At 43.4% G+C, this 22,142-nt stretch overlaps 8 protein-coding genes across 8 annotated transcripts; 4 read left to right on the top strand and 4 right to left on the bottom strand.

Moving 5' to 3' along the window:
• Positions 1-47: 47 nt before the first annotated feature.
• Positions 48-2,885, top strand: N7529_011307 (uncharacterized protein; the record flags this gene model as incomplete). Its single annotated transcript, XM_057246833.1, has 2 exons — positions 48-541; positions 605-2,885. 2 exons carry the CDS (start codon positions 48-50, stop codon positions 2,883-2,885), a joined length of 2,775 nt encoding a protein of 924 aa, XP_057092182.1.
• Positions 2,886-3,116: 231 nt separating this feature from the next.
• On the top strand, positions 3,117-3,389 carry N7529_011306 (transcriptional coactivator p15/PC4 family protein; the record flags this gene model as incomplete). Its single annotated transcript, XM_057246832.1, has 1 exon — positions 3,117-3,389. One exon carries the CDS (start codon positions 3,117-3,119, stop codon positions 3,387-3,389), a length of 273 nt encoding a protein of 90 aa, XP_057092181.1.
• Positions 3,390-3,500: 111 nt separating this feature from the next.
• On the bottom strand, positions 3,501-8,127 carry N7529_011305 (uncharacterized protein; the record flags this gene model as incomplete). Its single annotated transcript, XM_057246831.1, has 5 exons — positions 3,501-3,523; positions 3,927-4,554; positions 4,608-4,789; positions 4,840-8,041; positions 8,089-8,127. The coding sequence occupies 5 exons, from the start codon at positions 8,125-8,127 to the stop codon at positions 3,501-3,503; spliced, it is 4,074 nt and encodes a 1,357-aa protein (XP_057092180.1).
• A 939-nt stretch (positions 8,128-9,066) lies between these two features.
• N7529_011304 (RNA-binding protein) lies at positions 9,067-10,183 on the bottom strand (the record flags this gene model as incomplete). Its single annotated transcript, XM_057246830.1, has 5 exons — positions 9,067-9,119; positions 9,177-9,606; positions 9,661-9,760; positions 9,818-9,874; positions 10,098-10,183. The coding sequence occupies 5 exons, from the start codon at positions 10,181-10,183 to the stop codon at positions 9,067-9,069; spliced, it is 726 nt and encodes a 241-aa protein (XP_057092179.1).
• Positions 10,184-11,229: 1,046 nt separating this feature from the next.
• Positions 11,230-13,902, top strand: N7529_011303 (uncharacterized protein; the record flags this gene model as incomplete). The annotated part of the gene is made up of 8 exons (XM_057246829.1): positions 11,230-11,331; positions 11,390-11,710; positions 11,772-12,047; positions 12,094-12,230; positions 12,300-12,454; positions 13,179-13,283; positions 13,398-13,765; positions 13,825-13,902. 8 exons carry the CDS (start codon positions 11,230-11,232, stop codon positions 13,900-13,902), a joined length of 1,542 nt encoding a protein of 513 aa, XP_057092178.1.
• Positions 13,903-14,192: 290 nt separating this feature from the next.
• N7529_011302 (uncharacterized protein) lies at positions 14,193-14,447 on the bottom strand (the record flags this gene model as incomplete). The annotated part of the gene is made up of 1 exon (XM_057246828.1): positions 14,193-14,447. One exon carries the CDS (start codon positions 14,445-14,447, stop codon positions 14,193-14,195), a length of 255 nt encoding a protein of 84 aa, XP_057092177.1.
• A 29-nt stretch (positions 14,448-14,476) lies between these two features.
• N7529_011301 (glutamate-5-semialdehyde dehydrogenase) lies at positions 14,477-15,686 on the bottom strand (the record flags this gene model as incomplete). Its single annotated transcript, XM_057246827.1, has 3 exons — positions 14,477-15,105; positions 15,167-15,328; positions 15,386-15,686. 3 exons carry the CDS (start codon positions 15,684-15,686, stop codon positions 14,477-14,479), a joined length of 1,092 nt encoding a protein of 363 aa, XP_057092176.1.
• A 351-nt stretch (positions 15,687-16,037) lies between these two features.
• Positions 16,038-17,847, top strand: N7529_011300 (putative COP9 subunit 3; the record flags this gene model as incomplete). Its single annotated transcript, XM_057246826.1, has 5 exons — positions 16,038-16,220; positions 16,297-16,533; positions 16,588-17,034; positions 17,141-17,293; positions 17,359-17,847. 5 exons carry the CDS (start codon positions 16,038-16,040, stop codon positions 17,845-17,847), a joined length of 1,509 nt encoding a protein of 502 aa, XP_057092175.1.
• Positions 17,848-22,142: the final 4,295 nt, after the last annotated feature.

Below are 22,142 nucleotides of genomic sequence, written 5' to 3'. Positions count from 1 at the left end.
CACGGAATGGAGATATTGGGTTTCACCGGCTCTTTGGAAATCTCACAATGAGTTGCTTGAGCGAGGACTCCAACGTCGCTTTAAAATCCGAACACAATCCGCCGGACCTCCCTGCACTTCCTAAGGAATTCCTCGATCGCACCCTTGACTTCCTCTCGACCTCGAGCAATGAATCCCTCCTTGGGGTTTTTGCTCTCCTTATACTCGTCACCTATATTATCTTAGGAAGGATTGGACTGCTCCTGATTGGTGTGGCCATCGGGGTTATCCTACACGCGTCATGGGAAGGGTCGGACAACCACGGCGAAACGTCACATACACAGAAGTTTAACAGACGAAGAGAATTGGCGCTGGAAGTTTCTCACCGACTTCTGGATTGGCCAAAGCGGGCTACCAATTCAGACAATCAGAATGAGATTGATGGGCCTATAAGTGCACCTGAAGACCTGTCCTCAGCGGACCTCGAGTATGCCACTTTTCAACCGGCTACTGCCGGCGCCCTAAGGACGCTCACAGATGCAGTCATTAAGGACTATATCAAGTAAGCACTTGCTAATCTACGTCATTCCCTCACAGCGAACCAAATCGCTTACTAGAAACAAAGATACTGGTATGAGCCGCTTTTACCATCTGAATCGAGTTTCCCGGGATCCTGCCGAAGACTCATGACCCATTTCATCACGTCTGTCTCATGGCACCTATCACGGAAACGAACAGAGGACACTTTTCTGCAATTCCTCACCAATTCCTCGTCTATCGTCATTGTCTTCTTGAATGAACTCGCCGCGGCATTTGCCGCTGGAGGCTCCTCTCCCACGGAAGCCCAGAAGACGGTGGAACAGTACCTTGAACAATTCCCAGACAGTAGTCTGGCGAACGTCTTGTCTGATACCCAGCAGAAGAAGAAGCTCAACATGATTGCAGACGACATCTTGTCTAATTACCTCGATTCCAAGGCCTACAGCTGTCCGCCCGTTCGAGACTTTCTTCGCGAAGTCTTCTCAGGTGTTATATTAGGCTCCACTGTTACCAGTCTGGCTCGTCCCGAGTTCATCAACGACTGGATCATCTATCTCCTTCAGGACGGCGAATCCGAAATTATGCACGCTATTGATGCGGGCGTGGAAGGCGCCAGGAATCAGGGCATCAAAGCCCCCAAACTCCCAGAAGACGCATCTGCAGACTCGGCCAAGGCTCCGCAGAGGCAGTCTATGCAGGCAGCAAGGGCTTCAGAGGAAGCTGCGGTTTTGGAGGTGAAACGTCTTAGCGCGTTGATTGCTTCTCAACCCATCCAAGAATCAGACTTAAAACGGCACCCCGACGAAGAAATCGACAAAATTCGACCTCTGGAAGCCGATCTCACTTCAACAACGACACATGACAACGAAGAAAAGTACGACTATGATTCACTGTCTAATAGACAATCACTTTCAAGCCCGAAGTCCCCCGAAGATGTTTCTGCTCCTCCCGTAATTCTTCATGGGGCGCAGGTTTTGGTAGACGATGATGGATCAAGAAACGAAAAGGGTCTAATAAAGTCACGCCCTACGTGGCAATATTTACTGCAAGTTGAGCCAGCATCAAAAAGGTCTACTGGGTGGATGGTCTTTCGCGAGTATGCGGACTTTCAGTCCCTTCATGAAATGTTGGAGACCGTTTCTCGGTTGAACCTCATCGAAAGCTTTTCGGAGCGTCATCCCATATTGCCCCCTTGGAAAGGCAAGACAAGACAAGATCTCGCTCGAGATCTAGAACACTATTTGCAAGATGCCATGAAGCACGAGTCATTGGCCGATAATAATCGAATGCGCCGGTTCCTAGAAAAAGACTCTGGGTCAACTGAAATAGCTAATCCCAACAAGCCGGCTTTCTCTTTCCCGAGTCAATCTACCTTGGAAAATATGGGTAAAGGGATGTTGGGCGCGTTGTCCAATGCGCCCAAGGGAGTAGCAGGAGGCAGCAAAGCCGTCTTTGAAGGAATGACGGGGGTCTTTGGAGGCGCTATCAATAGCAAGAAGTCTGCTGCCATTGCCGATGAGAGTGAACCCAAAGTTGGTGTTTCCAATCGCGCCAGCTTGTCTCAGGTACGGTCAAGTTTTGGTGATCGTACCAGTGAAGTCAAAGATGCTATTGACTCTACGCTGCTGCCGGTGCATTCTCTAGACCTCCAAAGAAGTGAGAGTTCCGAGTCACCTTTGGCCGACAGTACCAGTGATTCTCTTGGAAATGATCAAGATGCGTGGGCTATAGAGACCTCACTCTCCAAAACCTCGCTTGATCCCAATGCCCACGCTACAGATCCCGACACCAAGGAAATAGCTGATCAAAACTCGACACATCGTCGATCTGAGACTGTGCAGAGTGTCGATTCACCCCGCAAGAAAGAAAACCCCATCACGGCCGATGAGACGCAAATTGCAGTAGAGCTGATTTTTGCTGTCATCAACGAATTGTATACTTTGTCTTCTGCGTGGAATATCCGCCGGACTCTTCTGAATGCCGCCAAATCGTATATTCTACGTCCTGGAAGTCCGACACTGGAAACAATTCGTACTCTCTTGCAAGATTCCATGATACGAGACCACACTTCAGACGAAGCCATTGGGGAGTATCTTGCCAAACTTCGTGAGAATGCGCTCCCGACAGAAGACGAGCTTAAAGCATGGCCCCCTCCACCTAGCGAGGAGGAAAAGATTCGTACACGAGAGACTGCACGCAAGTTGTTCGTACAGAGAGGTATCCCACAAGCGTTAACAAGTGTGATGGGGGCAGCTGCTAGTCGCGAAGCGCTGGAGAAGATCTTTGATAGTCTTCAAGTGGAGACTGTTGCGCGAGGATTCGTCTTCTCAGTTCTCTTGCAAGGTCTACGAGTCTTGACCCTATGATATGTAATAGACCTGTGTATTTCCATTAACAATTAATATACGGAATTGATGTTCAAAGTACAGACGTACAACGTTATGTACATACGTAGTAAAGTAATTCCCATCACGTGCTAGCGCGTCAACGCTCCAACGCGGTGTCGCGCCTCTACCATTTATCACTTGAACTTTTCTCCAGAGCTACTCTTTCCAATCTCTGTACTTTTTTACATCTCCATATCTCTCAATATCAAAATGACATCTCGGAAGCGCACATCTGACTCCGTTGCTGGATCTGATGAGGATCGTTCCAAGAAGCCCAGGATCAACACTGTTGCGAAGACCGATTCGAACGGAGATCGCTATTGGGAAATTTCCAAAATGCGCCGTGTTACTATCTCATCTTTTCGTGGGAAGACGCAAGTCAATGTGAGAGAATACTATGAAAAAGATGGACAAGAGTTGCCAGGCAAGAAGGTGAGTGATCAATATGATATGACTTTGCGAGAAATTGTGCTAAAACTATAACTCAATCTAGGGTATATCCATGCCAGTGGATCAATTTTCTGCCTTGATATCCATTTTACCTGAGATTGAAGAAGCACTGAAACAAAATGGAGAAGCTCTTCCACGACCTGTCTATTCGGGGATGGGAGGCCCGTCTGGAGATGGCCTAGAACAAGAACCAGGAAACCAAAGCCCACCAAAGCAGAATATTGAAGCGACAAGTGATGAGGATGAGGAAGAATAATGGTCACTGTCTATGCACGTGCATTAATGGCTATTGCAATATTAGCATGACTGCAATTGATATTGATCCTTGAATTACCTCGTGTCCATAAAATGTTGGACGCAGCCCATATTATACAGGTATTCATTCCACTACAAAGACATTAGAGCATAATTGGCCGCTGCATATGCACGACTGGGAATTAGGAAGAGATCTCCAAATAATGTTCAAAGGCTTGCAATAAACTGATGTTCAAGAGTTCGATTTTCTAGACGGAATATATATACATCACATACTCGCCTCTTGCGCTGCCATATTTTTGGCAATGGAGCCACCTTTCCAAGCATGACGATGATCCTTCTCGTCAAGGAGCTGACTCTGATCTCCAATTTGACCCCATCCTCCACCTCCTGGTGTACGGACAATGATCCGCTCCCCAGCTCGCATCTGGGCGGAGTTTTTCGCCCCCAGATTGGTGTACTTTTCCTTCCAACTGCCATCAGGATTTTGGACCCGACGCACCCAGATGTTCTGACCACACTGGGCGTCCTCACCTCCTTCCAATCCGTAGGGATGGTAGACCCTTCGTTCGGAAAGTATAGAAACCTGCACCGGGATACGGAATTCAATGTCTCTTACAATGCCGTCTCCGCCGCGGTGTTGACCATTGCCTCCTGAATTTGGTCGGAGACTGAATTCGCGAAGTATGACAGGATATCGGCGCTCAAACACCTCTGCATCGGTTATTCGAGTGTTGGTCATGTGGGTGTGAACACCTGAAGTGCCTTCCCACGTCGGACCAGCTCCGCTACCGCCAGCGATGGTTTCATAATAACCAAACCCCTTTGTCTCTGTCTCACCAAGCATGTTCCCCCCAAACCCAAATGTGAGGTTGTTGGTATCACCTTGCGATGCAGCGCAAGCCTGAAAACATTTTAGGATGACGTCTGTCACTCGTTGACTCTGCGGGAGAAAGAATGAGCCTGCATTCGTGGTTAACGTGCATCTGATCTTACCGTCAAAACATTGCCACCCACCACGGCAGCTGATTCCGATGGGGATAAAAGACTTCCAGGGGGAATCCGAACGTCAATTGGTTTCAAACAACCTTGATTCAAAGGAATGTCTGCGGAAATGAGGCACCGCAGACAATAAATGATTGCCGAGTAAGTGACAGCTTCCGGTGCATTGATGTTACCTACCATTGTTAGTCATATGCACATTAAGGCTTGTGAACACGCTCGGTACCATAAACTTCTGAACCAGTTCCCTCGAAATCAAATATTGCCTCGCCCTTGTCCGGGTTTATAGATATCTTCAACTGAATAGGACTTCCATCATCCATGTAATCAATGGCACTGAGGTTTTGACCGACGAATTTCTGGCTGACTTCTTTCAATAAGTTGCGCACACTCAGTTCTGCATTGTCTTGAATTTGATGCATATAGAATTGCACAACAGCCTCACCATACTCCTCAATGAGTGTGCTAATCAGGTTGATTCCTTTCTTATTTGCGGCAATCTGGGCCTTGAGGTCATTCAAGTTATCTGCAAGACATCGAGTTCCGCTGCAGTTTGGATATTGGGCTGGCTCCGTGTATAGCAATTCTGCGATGCGTTTTTCGTTGAATTTGCCTTCCGATACCAACCGTTCGCTTTTGATGGTAGCACCTTCTTGGTACAGCTCCTTTGAATGAGGTGGCATAGAACCCGGGAGTATACCTCCAATGTCGGCTTTATGCTGGTTAGAAGTTTCACATGCGTGTTTCTCATTTTGGAGCATCTTACCATGATGTGCTCTCGAGGCGACATAGAAGATAATCTTCCCTTCACTAAACGCGGGCTGAATCACTGTGATATCTGGGAGATGAGTTCCGCCAAATTCCGGATGGTTGGATACAATCACATCGCCGGGCTTCAGATTGTCCTGCCATATCTGGGCCTGTATCCGCACACAGGTTGACATGCTACCAAGATGGACCGGTAAATGGGGCGCATTTGCAACGAGCCCACCTTTTGCATCGAACAATGCGCAAGAGTAGTCAAGTCGCTCCTTGACATTGGTACTCACGCTCGTTTTCTGCAAGGCACGACCCATCTGCTCAGCAATTGCCATGAATCTGTGCGAGAAGACACTCAACAGAATAGGATCCACTTCGTCGGTGCTTATCTTTGGATGGCTGGCGTCAGATTCACCAATATTGATGACAACATGTGTTTTTGTCAAGAGGGCTGAGGCTCCTGGTGTTATCACGATGGTCTGGGTGTCATCAGCCAGAATTGCTGGGCCTCTGACTCGCTCATCGATTTTCAAATCATCGAGTTTGTAAATCGGTGTATCACGTCTGCCACCCTCGAAATAAACCTGAGTCCTGCGATACTCCCGGCCCTTTGCTACATCCTTGGGCTTGGAGTCCTTAATCTGCTGGTCCACAGTCTTTTCGGATACTTTGAAGCCTTTCCCAATGCCTCTTACCCGTACATCGTCCACTATGATGTCTCTATTCGGGAGAGTAAACCCGAACTCCTGGTCGTGTTGCCTCAAAAATGCTTTTCCAAAGGCCCATTCGTCACCCCCAAAGAGAAGATCTGCCTCTTCTTTACTAGGCTTAAGTACCATCAAGGCAGATTCAGTTCCTCGATAGCGCATATTGAGGTACTCTTCGAAAATAATCGAGTCATCGTCAAACCCTTGGTCTCGCAGCCTCCGCGTGGATCGTTTCTTAAGTTCTTCCATTCTTGATGCAAGTGCGTTTTGGATCCCTTCTCTATCGTCATCGGTCCACGTTTTCGATTCTGGCTCTTGATTTTCGTCCACAACATCTGCCAGTGCCATACCATAAGCCGAGAGCACTGAGGAGTAACGATGGATCAAAATTTGTCGGATTCCCAAGCTCTCGGCTATGGCAACGGCGTGCTGACCCCCAGCTCCTCCAAACGAAGCTAGTCTATGTTTTGAAGTATCGTGCCCTTTGGCCTCTGTCAATGACCGAATTGGACGAACCATCATTTCGTTGGCTACCTTGATAAAGCCAAAAGCGACCTCATCAGGGGTCATTTCTCGGCGCTGACCATCCTTGGTCAACTCATCATTGATTTCCTTGGTCATTTTCACAAACAAAGTCCGGCTTGCACACTCATCTAACCCTTGGCTTTCATCTAGGCCAAAGATCTTCGGGAAGAAATCTGGAACTAGTCGACCAAGGAACAAGTTCGCATCGGTCACTGTCAATGGCCCTTCCTTACGGTAGCAGGCTGGTCCTGGGTGAGCTCCAGCCGACTCGGGTCCAACAACGAAGAGTCCGTTGCGATAGAACAGTCTAGACCCGCCCCCAGCAGCAACAGTGTTTATGTCCAATTGGGGAGACTGAATAGTCACTCCTGCTGTAGTTGTCTCGAAGACATGTTCGTATCGACCGGATCCGTACCTGCTGACATCTGTGCTTGTTCCTCCCATGTCAAAGCCGATTACGGGTATCTTCGAGTCAGAATCGTAGGAAGTTAACGCATAGCCAACCACGCCACCAGCGGGACCGGATAGGATTGCTCGCAGACCAGAAAATTGGTCCACATCTACGAGGCCGCCGTCTGATTGCATGAATTCACAACGTGCACCTTTCGCGCTCGTCTGCCGCTTGACACTCTCACTGCCTAAACCACCTTTGAATCCAGACTGAAATCCAGATATGTATTTCTTGATTGTAGGAGTCAAATACGCATCGGCGCAGGCCGATGTAGTCCGCGGCACCAGTTTGATCATAGGCATCAGTTGGTGGCTCAAACTCACATGGTGGAAACCAATCTCATTAGCAATCCTTCCAACCAAGGCCTCGTGATCTGGAAAGGTGTATCCATGTATGAGACAAATAGCTATGCTTCTGAATCCGCGACTGTATAACTCTGTCAACTGCGATCTCACCAGGCTCTCAGATGGACGCTTTAGTATCCGAACGGCTTCTGAAGAAAGACCTCGAACAACATCAGCTGCTTCTGGCGTTTGTTCGCGAGGAACCGTCCCAGTAACATTTCTTTGTGGGTCCTCTGCGTAGTCCTCCAAGGTGACACGCTCATCCACCTCGATCACCTCCTCATAAAGCACATCAGGGCGTTTGATGGCAAGATCAAAGATTCTGGGTCGGGACTGATTCCCGATTTGGAGACAATCTTTGAATCCTTTGCTTACAACGAGGGCAACTTTCTCCCCTTTCCGTTCAAGGAGAGCATTCGTTGCTACAGTAGTTCCCATGCGAATGCTCTCTACCAAAGAAGTATCAATAGGTTCTCCACGGGGAATTTCACGATTCGTGAATCTAGAAAGGATACGCCGGATCCCTTCCAATGGTGCATCTTCATAGTTGGTAGGGTCTTCTGACAACAGTTTGATCACAATGTCATCCTCAAGACGGCCTGTCCCTGGGTTACCGACGCAGTCTGTGAAGGTTCCACCTCTCTATCACACGTTAGTTCTTGAAGCCAACTAGGAAGGTGGGCATTTACATCAATTGCTATGCTGATTCCTTTCGATTTTGCATTCATGTTTGTTTGAAAACAATGTACAAGGTTGCAGATTCCGTAGTATGAGTGGATGGAGTAGGAAAATGAAGTAGATGTCAGTTCCCCGCGTTTCTCTTATCTATCTATTACGTAGCTCCTATAACTACCTAGGTACATACTTACCCTGTCTCCTGTCTCTCGTGACCTCTGTTTCTATCTTCTACCCTGCTATATCTACATGTAGGGCTTCCATGGCATATTATCCTTCTGCTCTACTTAGATGCTTGCTAAGGGCCGAAAATCTTATACCTACGTCATATGCGTTAAATATTAATGCTGTAATTATTCCTTTTTTTTGTTAGTGAGATTATTGTGATACTAGAAGATCCTGAAGTATTGAGATCTTCCAGTGTACATGTATGCATGAATACATGAACACATGTAGAAACTCCTAAAAGTTACTACATCACAATACATCTAAAGCACTACAACGTTTCAAAACCTCCCAATTGCATCCGATCGAGCATGGCGAATGGAGATAACCGCTTTCAAATTAAATTTCGAACAAGGAGGGCCGGAACGGAATTCTTCGTACTTGGGCGAGGACTTCGGCGTTCGCTTCGGTATCCGAGCTGCTGTCCAGGATAAAAATTACCAACATCTCGAAAAAAAGGGAATAACTCGAAGGGGTTGAAAAAAAGAAAGCAAAAAAACAGGGGTGAGCATAAGCAACACGTTCGCTTTGCCCTAAGTCAATCCCGAGCAATCTTCAAGCATTAGGAATCAATAGAGCCAGAAAGAGACGATGCACGACATGTGCCACGTTATTGAAACGACCGAATCAATGAAACCTTGATTTGGTGACAGCTTCATCTTTTATTCCCCCTTCCAGGTTGACACAATTGGAATCAGTGACACCATTGGACGGGGACAAGGCGGGGGACATATGTCGAAGGCGAGAAAATGGAATGCTGAGTTGATCTACTCAGCGGTATCAAGCTCATCATGAGCAGAAGGCATTGGGTCCAGGGGTACTACGGTAGATCAGTAAAGAGTATTTTTCTGTACAACAGAATTGGGAACCAACTTACCTTTCCTGTCGTCGCCGTTGGTGGCATTGTCACGGTCATCATCACGGCGTTCGCGGTCATCATCACGGCGTTCGCGGTCGTCATCGCGTCTTTCCCGATCATCCTTGCCGTCGCGTTCGCGGTCATCGGGGCTACGGGAACGGTCGCGGGAACGGTCGCGATCACGGCGATCATGATCACGGTCACGGCGGTCGGAATCACGGTCACGGCGGTCGTAGTCGCGGTCGGCGGCGTCCCGTTCGTATCGGTCGTCTCGGCGAGGAGAATAGTCGCCGCCACGGCCGCGACGAGGGGAGGGGGAGCGGCCACGGCGGGGAGGAGTTCGATCGCGGCGACGGTCACGGCCAGCATCACGACCGGCATCACGACCGGCATCACGGCCAGAGCCAGAGTCAAATCGCCAAGAAGCAGAGGGGGGAGTGCGAGCCCACTAGAGATGGGGTAAGATATAAAGTCGGACAAAATTGAATATGTTGCTGCGTACCTCAATCTTCAGCAGGTCGTCACGGCCGATGCGCTTGTTGTGCATCTCGTGGTATGCGTCATCAGCATCGCGGCGACTCTCGTATTCGACAAAGGCGAAGCTAGATGATGTGATTAGAGAGCTGCGAGGTGTCATGAGGTATAAAAGGTCAACTCACAGTCGGCTGGAGGGAGTACGAGGAGCAGGGATGTCACAACGAACAAGACGCCCATAACTAGTGGAATGATCAGTCTCGGATAGCATCAGGTAGTTGAATCTAGAGATATTATGACGAATGACCAAGACTAGCAGTTCAAGATGAGACGCGACAAAGGCTTCCTGATGTCATGCTAGTTGGAATCAAGAAAAGCGCTATCCAAGCGATTCAATGCCAGTGGTCTCGGTACGTCGTCGGAATGGGAACCGGAGGTCGTAGCGAAGGTAGAGGCGACACGTACCGTTCGAATTCGTAGGCAAGGTCGCGAGCACGGGTGCCATGGCCGAACCCGGTAACATAAAGGGTAGTTCCAGAGCGAGAAGACATGGTGCCGTTGGCACAAATCAAAAAAGAATGAATGAAATGAAAGATGTGAAGGTTGGAGCTTTAGAAGCTTCAATAGTATAGAGTATAAAAGGAAGAGGAGCCCGAAAGAATTAGATGATGAAGGTGCTACGGTTGTATTGGGAGACCATTGACGCAAATGATGAAAGAGTCATGTGTTATGTCACACTTTACATACATATATTACCATGTATTTATACATCCATATAGCAGGTAAACCCCTTTTCTTGGTATTACTGAAACACTATGGAGGTAATTTTATTTAATTCTATATCAAGTACACATACAATTAAAATATACAATATTAACCAATAATATTAGCTCTATACATGTATATACTCCATAACTACCTATGTATACATGTACGTAAATATAAGTTATAGGTAGTTACATAGTGACATAGTTATGTACGTATGTACGTAATGCAAGTTAGTGGCGGACTATCGGAAGGTACCGTGTCTGTCGGTAAGTCGGATAGTTCTCAATCGCAACCTCTCTACTCTACTCCGTACTTTTTTTTACCTTTGGGGGTGAAACAGTCACTTTATTGCATTCTAATATCTTTTATTTTGTTTGAATCTGTTGTGTTATTACTCCAGTCGTCTGAAAGGGGAGAGAGAGAAAAGTACGCAAGTCAACTCATTCAATCACGCCAAAATCATCTTTCCCAAGCCTTCCTCCGCCTTTCGGAAGCTACTGTCAATATCACCTTAACACCCCTTGAATTCTATGACCACCGGAACAAGCAATACACTACTGGGCATAATACCAATGATGTGCTTTTAGACCACAGAGTCTCGGGAAGACGGCCAACCTTCATGGCTAGCATTACAACAATACAAAACAGATTTCTGGTGCTTTTTTCATTACATCAGACTATCAACACCGGTCGATCATTGTGCATTTGATTAACAGCAATCACATTTTGAATTTCGATTAAAAGAATCGTCAAAGAGCATCATACCTCGAATCACTGGAGGACTTCTTTATCATATTACTCCGGAAATCCTGATGTACAGTTCGTCACAATGAGCTTGGATCGCCAGAATGCCGTTCGGAAAGAGGAGCTGGAGGAGGCAGCCAAGCCTAGCTTGCAGAATCTGTCACAATTCTCCTCTAACACAGTCAAGGTGAGAATAGCATGCAGTCTATTGCGAGTCCTAGGCTAACCATTGATTAATGGAACAGGAGGTGGTTGGTAGTCCGCCCCCGTCATTTTTAGATCGAACAAAAACCAAACTTTCTGAGCCAGTGGTGGCTGCTTTTATGGCTGGTGGAGTAGCTGGCGCAGTTTCCAGGACGATAGTTTCGCCACTCGAACGATTGAAGATCCTTCTCCAGATTCAAAGCGTCGGTCGAACCGAATATAGATTGTCAATTTGGAAGGCACTGGTGAAGATGGGTCGAGAAGAAGGCTGGCGGGGCTTCATGCGAGGAAATGGAACGAACTGCATTCGTATCATTCCATACTCCGCAGTACAATTTGGAAGCTATAACTTTTACAAGCAGGTGAGTGGTTTAAACTAATCTATAGAGGCAAATGATCCAAACTGACCACCCATTTTTTTAGTTTGCAGAAACCCCCGATGGTGATATGAGTGCAATGCGGCGCCTTGTCTGTGGAGGCGCTGCAGGCATTACCTCGGTAACTGTTACATATCCTCTGGACATTGTTCGAACTCGGCTTTCCATCCAGTCTGCCTCATTTGCCGATCTGGGAACGCGAGACCCGGCACAGAAACTACCTGGTATGTTCACCACAATGGTCATGATATATAAGAACGAAGGTGGACCCAAGGCTTTATATCGCGGAATCACCCCTACAGTCGCAGGAGTGGCCCCCTATGTGAGTTCATCTTCTTCTCGTCTCGATTTACTCTAATCCGTGATAGGTGGGACTCAACTTCATGACGTACGAATCTGTGCGCATGTATCTGACTCCCGAGGGCGATAAAAATCCTAGCTCCGCTCGCAAGTTACTGGCTGGTGCGATTTCGGGAGCAGTTGCCCAAACGTGCACCTATCCTTTGTCAGTTGTCTCTCCTTTATCTTTGTCTGTATATAAGTATGAAAGCTCGCAGAACTGACTGTCCTCTAGCGATGTACTACGTCGACGGTTCCAGATCAATACAATGTCAGGAATGGGTTATCAATACACCTCGATCTGGGATGCTGTGAGGATCATTGTGGCTGAAGAAGGGTTACGTGGACTCTTCAAGGGGATAGGGCCAAATCTTCTGAAGGTGGCACCTAGTATGGCCAGTAGCTGGTTGAGTTTCGAGATGACTCGTGATTTCTTTGTCAATTTGAATGATAGAGAATAGCTCAATATGCCTAGAGTACATTAGTTTACATCAGTTTAAAAGGTCGTTTTCACTTTTGGTTATCTTTGATATTGGTATGGAATGTTCGATTGAATATTGGAATGCTTGAAACATGTATAGTAGGAAAATTGACTGAGATGATCACTTTACCATAGACAAGTTATATTATAGGATTTTACAATCCAATAACTAAATAGTTCACTAGTTATGGGTGTACCACCTCTCAAATGATAATATATAATATACAACTACATACATATGTATGAAGTACGAATGTGTAACTAATAAAATAAAAATGGGGCAGGGCTAGACTCAGATATAGAGCACGTGACACTGTTGGCCAACAGACATCAAGGTTGACACTGTTGCTTAGTAATCATATTCCAGTTCTAGTCATGTGCTCGCCTTTCCTATTTTGATCTAGTGCTTAGGGCTCAACCCCACACCACTTTCCAGGCGAAAGTCAAGGATCAAAAACCTCCTGCACTTTTCATAAGGGTGCGACAGCAAGCTATTTCCCAGGTAGTCGATCTCAATACACAGCCATGGGTATGTTTAATTATTCTCATCTGTTGCTTCCAGCAGCCTTTACCCGACCACCTTTATTCGTTTCCCTTTTTCAATCAAATCCACTGACAGTTTACAATTTACAGGTATCGACCTGGACCGCCACCATGTGCGGAGCAGCCACCGCAAGGCTCCCAAGAGTGACAACGTCTACTTGCAAGTTCTGGTGAAGCTTTACCGCTTCTTGGCTCGTATGAATTCCCCCGATTCCGATTTCCCATCCGCAGCGCAATGTCTACGGGCGTATACCGTTTTGAGGATTTTATAAGAGGAAAAATTCGAGGCTGATATTGGATGCATAACAGGCCGCACCGAGTCCAACTTCAACAAGGCCGTTCTTCGTCGCCTGTTCATGTCCAGAATTAACCGCCCCCCGGTTTCTCTCTCCCGCGCCGTCGCCAACATCGGCGAGGCCCACAAGGGCAAGACCGTCGTCGTTATCGGTACCGTCACCGATGACAACCGCCTTCTGAACGTCCCCAAGCTGTCGATTGCTGCCCTCCGTTTCACCGCTACCGCTCGCGCTCGCATTGAGAAGGCCGGTGGTGAGACCCTGACTCTGGATCAGCTTGCTCTCCGTGCTCCTACCGGTGCCAACACCCTTCTCCTCCGCGGCCCTAAGAACGCCCGTGAGGCCGTGAAGCACTTCGGCTTCGGTCCCCACACTGACAAGGTTCGTTTTTACACCTGGAAGATGAGATGGTTGGATTCACGATTACTAACTCGAAACAGAAGCCCTACGTTGCCAGCAAGGGCCGCAAGTTCGAGCGTGCCCGTGGTCGCAGAAGGTCCAAGGGTTTCAAGGTCTAAGGGACCTTGGGAGGATGATGCAGTGTGCCTTTGCCATAACCAAGCACTGGCCACACTGACTCGGTGCCTAGAATCATTCCGGATCTAGCCAAAGATCTCAAGTCTGTACTTAGGGTGACTAGGTGTCTTTGGTTGGACGAGGAAATGAGAATTTTACGAATAAAGGGGCAAAAAATTGAATCAGGCTTTGTCCTAAGTTTTTTCTTATGAAATTATCAAAAACAAAGAACAAAAAAATCTTTGTTTAAATTTGACTCTAGTTATGCTACTTTACTGCCTTGGGGATACAACTACAAACCCAAGGGCAAGTTCTGGTGTAGATATTTCCGTCCTCCTTCGCCGTCATGGTAGTCGGCTGCTCGATGGCCGTTCCCCCGGATCAGGTATTTGTAGATGGTAAGCCCCTCAAGTCCAACTGGTCCGCGCGAATGGATCTTGTTGGTGCTGATACCAACTTCTGTGCCAAATCCGAAGCGCATCCCATCGGCGAACCGTGTAGAAGCATTCCAAAAGACGCCTGCACTGTCGATGCCACCTGTGAACATATCCGCTGCCTCTTTTGACTCGGTCAAAATTATATCCGTGTGCTTAGAAGAATGCTCGTTGATATGAGCAATAGCAGTTTCCACGGCTGCGATGGGGGGTTGGTAGCAGGAATCGTCTTGACTGCCAACACGAGATCCAAGAACTCGGTCTTGTAGTCAGATTCAGTGGCCGTTTGTAGTTGAGATGATTTCTCAGCCGAAAAGATTTTCGTCAATGCTTTTTTAGAAGCGTCGTCGCAACGAAGACGCACGTTTTTGTCCAAAAGAGCAGTAGCTACTTCGGGGAAAACCGTTTCAAGGATATCTTCATGGACAAGTAAGCACTCCAATGAGTTGCATGCAGCTGGGTAGTCCGTCTTCGAGTCCACAATCACCTTCACAGCCGTTTCGGTATTTGCGTCAGCATGGATGTAAGCAGAACAAATGCCGTCGGCATGTCCCAGCACGGGAATCTTTGTGTTATCCTTCACGAATCGCACCAGTTCGTTAGAACCTCGGGGGATGACCAAATCTATCCACGAATCTTGGGCCAAAAGAGAAGACACTGCATCGCGTGTCTTGACTAGTTGAACCGATTCAACTGGCACCTGAGAATCCTTAATAGCGCAAGAGACAACGTCTGCAATTGCTGCAAACGATTCCAAGGATTCTTTCCCGCCTGGTTGTGGTATTTGTGTCAATGAGAGCTAAGGCATCCAGTATTGAAGGGGCACGCATACCTTTCAAGATAGCTGCATTGCCTGACTTGATAGCCAACGCAGCGATGTTTGCTATCACTTCTGGTCGGGCCTCAAAGATAATCAGGAGAACACCGATAGGACAACTGACTCGTTCCAGTGTCAGGTCTTCGTCGAGCAGGGTTCGTAGGGTCACTTTCCCGACTACAATTTATTATGATTAGGTCTATCTCCATAGATATTAACATAATATACACTTACTAGGGTCATCCAAATCTCGCACACTCAAGATTCCATCAAGCATATCATCATACTTTCCGGGTCGTGACAGGTCGAGTCTCTTGAGAACGCTATGACTCAGTGTACCACTGGCAGCGGCTTGGTTGGCAAGTTCTAAGTCTTTAGCATTGGCAGCAAGGATAGCTTTTCGGTTGACATCCAAGGCATGGTGCAGTGCCGTCAATGCTTCATTGCGGGCATCGTTGGATAAGGTCGCGAGGCGACGAGAGGCAAGTGATGCACTACGAGCGACATCATCTGCTGCCAATTCAGTCAATGGCATGTTATTTTTTCTGTCTAAAAGAAAGACAGAGAGAGAGAAAATAAGAAAGAAAAAAGAAAGGGATAGGGTTTTGTAATAGAGTAACCCAGTGAAATATCGTAGAGATCAAAATGAGTCAAGGTGCGGAGGGGCAGTTTATCTCAGAGAGCCTCTATCTTATCCAATCTACACTTCTACACTACAACAATACAACAACATCTCTCTTACACTCTAAAACACCACTTCAACAACCACCATCTTTATTTTTCTTCTATTTTCCTTCTTTACAACTGTCACTTTCTCTCCTTTTCCTTCTCTCTTGCTCTCATCTTCCAAACACGGTCTGTCCACAATCGATAACCCGCCACGGAGCTGGTTACCACTGTGCCCAGTATGGCACTCATCTCAGATTTACTTTCCGCGTCGACTCATTTACACAATCCCATAATTAACGACGAGTATGATCGTCGAATCCGCGAGCTAGTTGAATATCTCAAACGACCACTGACTACCAAGAACCTTGATACTTGTGCCAATGATGAAACATTTCTCGATGTAAGAGACCCGCAGTGCTCAGCTCACATCACTGGATATTCTGAGTCATAGGCTAATTAATATGGGCATTTGATAGCAATTCGATCCAGCGACAGACTCTATCGTGTATCTTTTCGTGCTTGGTGTACAAATCCAAAAGGCACAGGAACTCGGCGGAGAAGCATGTCCGGCAGATATTCGTCCATCAGGGAAGCTATGGGCACGCGCTGCGCAATTTTTAGCAAATTTCGATTCAATTCAAGTCAGATACATTGGACGAGAGTGGCGCAATTTGATTGAGATTGTTGCGCAGGCTTCGCTTGCTGCACACCAGGTAAGTTCGCTCTAGGTCACCTATGTTAGCGTTCAATTACTTACCTTATCACAGCCACTGCTTGGTGCTAAACTGGTTCGAGATGCCATGCTTCGTCTTGACCCATCATCTACTGTTTTCACGTCGACACATCTCTTACTTGTGAAGCTTTGTCTTCAAGCCAGGGCGTATTCCTACGCATTGCCGATACTGAACAAGCACATTTGTCATTTTCCAACTCTACCTAGCCAATCTTCTTCTGAGTCATCTATACTCTGTGCAGATGGGTCAAGTGTGTCTTTTATAACAGACACCTCTGGATTTTCATCTAAGCTCTCCTATCGTGATTACTTACGCTATTTTCTCTATGGCGGAATGGTATACATGACACTCAAGAAGTGGCGCAGTGCACTTCACTTCCTCGGGGTTGTCATCTCTATGCCTACCGCTAGTTCTGTGAGCTTGATCATGGTGGAAGCTTATAAGAAATGGGTGCTGGTTGGGTTACTTGAAAAGGGAAAGGTTAGTGGTGTTCAGCAAGGAAAGGCAAACAGAACAGAGCACGTCAAAGCGTGGAAGTTCCGCATTGATTATCTCGTTACACTAGGCTAATTTATATCTGTGTTAGCTATGCTCGCCTCCGAGTATTACTACCCCGCATGTCGTGAAGATATACCAATCGCTCGCGAGGCCCTATGTCATACTTGCTCACGCTTTTGAGCGTGGTGACCTGAAGCGGCTCAAGGGTGAAGTTGATGCTGCTAGGGATATCTGGTGCATGGTAAGCCTCTACTTGAATGGATACTGTTGGTTCATGTGACGTGTAGAACTGATGCCATTGATCAGGATAACAACCTGGGCCTTGTTACCCAAGTTGTTGATGCTTTTTTCAGCCAGACTGTGATCAAGCTTGGGAAGACCTTTGCAGCTTTAACCGTGGCCGACCTTGCAAAGCAAGTCTTTCCTTCGCCCGTGGATGAGGAGATCGCTGAATCTGCCGTTTCTTCACTCATCATGTCTGGGGCTTTGAACGCCACATTGGTGCAGATGCAGGATCATGCTGGGCTCTCGATGCTACGATTTTCCATCGCTCTTTCGTTCCCTCGGCTCTCGCATGAGTTAGATGTGCAGACCCATCTGAGGCAGGAACGACAGTTGATGGAGTCTTTGGTGTGTAATTTGGAGGAAACAAATTATAACTTGGGGATGAGCGACGAATGTGTCGACAGTCTTCAAAGAGGGCAGGCCTGGTCTGCCTCCGGTGGGGCTAATCCAACCACGGCAGAGGAGGCGGGCCTCGAGATGGATGAAGATCTGATGGGTGATATGTCATAAGTCGGATCGAACTCGTACAGTCTTCAGTAGTAATACTAGACTCTTTCGATTTGAATTTGCCGTCCACTCGATGCTACTTGCTTACCTACATCAGGCCAAGAGTCTTGACATAGCCAAGATTAAGGAATTAGTGAGGCACTCACTATATCAATACTAAAAGGAGATGAACGTATAAAACGAGCTAACAAACCATATCGAGCACTCTGGCTATGCCTATTGAGTTGGCGCCATTAAAATAGATTTTAGACATGTTTGGTCTTGTAAAAGGATATTTATCTATTATGGTACGCCCAGTCCGTGCGACTCAATGCCCGCTAGGCATTAGTTAGGTCGCCACAGTGTAATACAATCCACAGTCTAATACAATTTTTATCTAACACACCTTCTTTGACTATTCACTATCAACTACCACCATACCGAATAAACCTAATCAATTAGAACTGCGATCAAAATTAGCAATTTAGGCCTACTATAACCGCAGAAAGCCTGAAATCAAACGGCTAGCCTAGGAATTCGACGTCTTATATAGTATACTACATGAATAACTCTACATTCATATATCTCGTAAAAGCCGTATCTTAATAGCTAAAGCACTTAATAAGGACTAGGAAGAAGCGATACTTAGCTATATTACTATACTAGACGATACTAGGTATCCGCTAACTACGAAGACTATTTAATATATTATAAGTTTAATATTAGTCTCGCGCGATCTATCGCGAACTATACTATTAAATAAGGACCAGGTCTACTAATTTTTTTACCGATATCTTTATAAATGTAGCCTTAATTATATTATATAAACGCTTAGGAATTAAAAAGAATAGCTGCTAAAGATATTAGCTTAATTTTAGCTTGATATAATCGCTTTAAAGGATCTCTTAATATAAATAAGATTAGATATTCAATTAGATAAAGTACTTTATAATAAGTATTATTAAAAAGTCTAATTATATATACACTAAATAAAGATATTTCTACATTTATTATTGATATTAAATATATTATAACTAATAATTAGAAGATGTTTATATTAGTTTTTAAATAGAATTTCCCTTAACTAAAAGCTATAATAATAAATAATCTTCTATTAGACTATATATTTATTATAATATGATTCTATCTCTTTATCATATATATGGTAAATTTATTAAGCTCATTAGATTCTTCGTTATTTTCGACCTTTAAATACTTTTTTGAAAGATATAGTAATAAGGTTATTCATTAAGATAAAGATATTAATTATAAAGCAGATTTTTTCTATAAGATCTAATATATTTATAAATTTATAATTATATAAATTATATAATGTTTCGAGCTAAGTCTTAATGAATAAGAGTATATTTAACTCAAATACTAAATATAGGGAAAGAAAGAAAGAAGAAGAAAATAATATATAAAATCATCAAGGTAGTGATGCCTAAGACATCTAATTAAACAATTTAAACCACGTTCTACGGAGGGCGGTAGAATACGGTAGAACCGGTTCCGGATTATTGATACTGAATTCTTCGTGATATATAATATAGATTTTAAAAATATAAGATCATATCTTTTAATATATTATTTTTATTTAAAAATAGAATTAATTAAGGAAATAAATTGGTAATGTTTTATAAAGTAAATACTAATAATATCTTATCTTTAATTATTAATTCCCTGCTTAAAAGAGCTATTTAGATATAAAAAAAATATATAAAAGCTTAAAATGATATTAAATTACTGAATAATAAGCTTTATCTACGAATTAAAAATCATATGAAGCTATTATACCGGATTACGCGGTAAGCGACCTATATCAAGGACTAGCTATAATTAGATAATCACTTTATAACGTTGTTATAATATCTAATCACTTAAACAACTAAACGGTAGATCTATATAAGGGGTCCTACAGACGTTAGTAGTACTAATAGAGTAAGCTAAGTACGCGAAACTAAAGAGGTAGTCGCTAAAATAAACGACGTAAGAAACGGGGTTTACTTATGATTAATTAGGATAGATCTCCTACCTTAGCGCCTTATCTGAATAATATATTATTTGACCTAAAGGTAGGTCTGTAATAATAGTCTTTAAATTCTAAATTCTATAATTATTAAGTAGAAGGGTGGCGAGAAAACAAGAACATTAATCGCGTTAGATTAACATTATGTTACACTATAGATTGTATTATATTATAGCGTAACCCCCGTAGGGGTTAGGTCGTAGTACGGACCGGCCCTAGTTCTTAAATATAGTATGATGTTTAGGGTATAGGGCTAGATCGGATAGGGTGTGGGTTTTATAGATGCCCGATTTGTTAGATGTAGATAGCTCTAGGGAGCTCTATTCCTCTCTCTCTCTCTCTCTCCTTTCTTCCCTATCTTTAGTATCTTATTAAACAGGACTATCTCTTTCTTTTAATTTAACTTACTGTAATATATAAAACTAAATATTATTCTTTGTTTACTTTCTTAACTATTAGTTGTATAGACGCGTATATCCGTACCGTGTTCTTAGTATCAATTAACCACTAATTACGATCGAATTTAAACCCGAACCGAATTACTATATTAGCTAAACTAGTTAAGATAGGTACTACTATAACTATAATAGAAACTTAGTAAACGACTAGTTTTTTATTGCTAATAGTAAGGATAATATTACCTATGACCCTAAAACCCTTATCCCCTATTGGAACTAAGGCGAAGATAATAATATAAGAGAAGGGAGTTAGTTCTATTCAAGATATCTTACAGAATATCCCTTTAGGGTGGTCGATTTTAAAAGCTCGCCGATACTTATAAGGATCTATTTACTAAGACGGAAGCTTTAAAGAAGGTAAAGAATTAGATATAAGACTATATTACCAACTTACTTAATAGTAAGATTATAAGAGTGACCAAGAGGAATAATGAGTATAGGAAGGGAACAAGGAATGTTAATAAAGTAAGAAGGTAATTTAGGTTACCTTTAAAGAATTCTTAGTAATAGTGGTTTTTTAAATAGTAAAATTGTTATTATTATCATAATTTTTTTACGCTAATTTTATATTAGAAAATATAGCGAATAAATATTTATTATAATTTATATAGGTATATAAATACCTACGATTAATTCCTAATATTTAAAGTAGTAGAGAATAAATACTTTATTATTATAATATAGTGATATTATAGAATAGTGTTATCCTACTATTTATTATATATACTAATAAATATGACATCCCCCTCTAATCTATATAATATTTTATTATTAATTAATTATACTATTTAGGTCTATTTTTTAAACTTACTAGTTCTAAGAATTTAGTATATTTTATAGTATATAGACTTATAGTTAAAAAGCCTATTAATTTATAATAAGTAGGGATATAAATTAATTGATTTTGTTATTTAAAATCGCTTCTCTTATAAACTAGTCAGCTATTCTAATATATTTAATTCTTTTATAGAACTTTGGATTTTTACTAATTTTTTTAGTAGATAGATTATCTACTATTATTTTAGGGATATAAAGAGTATAATTCAATTATATTTTATTATTTAATAAGTAAAAAGGCTTTGTAGATATAAGGCTTCTTTAGTTACATATTTAGCGCTATGTATTTAGCTTCTATACTATTTAAAAATTCTGTTTTTATTCTTATTTTTATTCTATAGCTAACTATTCTGGAAGGTTATACTACCTATTTCTTTTTATTAGAAGATATACTAAAAATTTAGCTAGATATAGATTTTCTACTATCCAAGTCATTTATACACTCGAAATTATAGTATCTCTTTAGGAACAAATTATCTCTAGGGTAGTTATAGAATAAGCCTAGTTTTTCTATATTGAATAAGTATTTCTAAATTTATAAAGAGTATTAAAAAAAAATAATATCTAGATTACAATATATCTAGAGTAGTAAATATTTAGAAAAGTTATATCTAGTCTAGCTTTCGATACTAAATATAATGGGGAGCTAATTTTCTTCTAAAATTTATATATATTATTATAAGAAGCTTTAATTTAACTCTTCTATCATTTAATTCTAGGTTCTTTAAGGATTTTTGAATACTATTATTATTTGAAATGAGTTTTTTTCTCAAAATACCTACCTTCCTTCTATTGGCGTGATATTATTTAGAATATTTAATATAGTATAAATCTCTTAATTATCTAATTCTTCAGTATTGTAAGAAGATTACCAGGTCAGGGGTGATCAGCCTGTCAATCCGGTAAGATACGATGATGGATCGGTAATGAATAAGTGAAGGAGCGTCAACGATATAGTTTACTTGTACAGAGACTAATTCTTGTCCCCCAGATAG

This window comes from Penicillium soppii (assembly GCF_028829465.1).
Source record: "Penicillium soppii strain IBT 18220 chromosome Unknown utg000010l, whole genome shotgun sequence".
In the NCBI taxonomy this organism is placed as follows: domain Eukaryota; kingdom Fungi; phylum Ascomycota; class Eurotiomycetes; order Eurotiales; family Aspergillaceae; genus Penicillium; species Penicillium soppii.
This window is presented reverse-complemented; position numbering and strand designations above follow the sequence as displayed.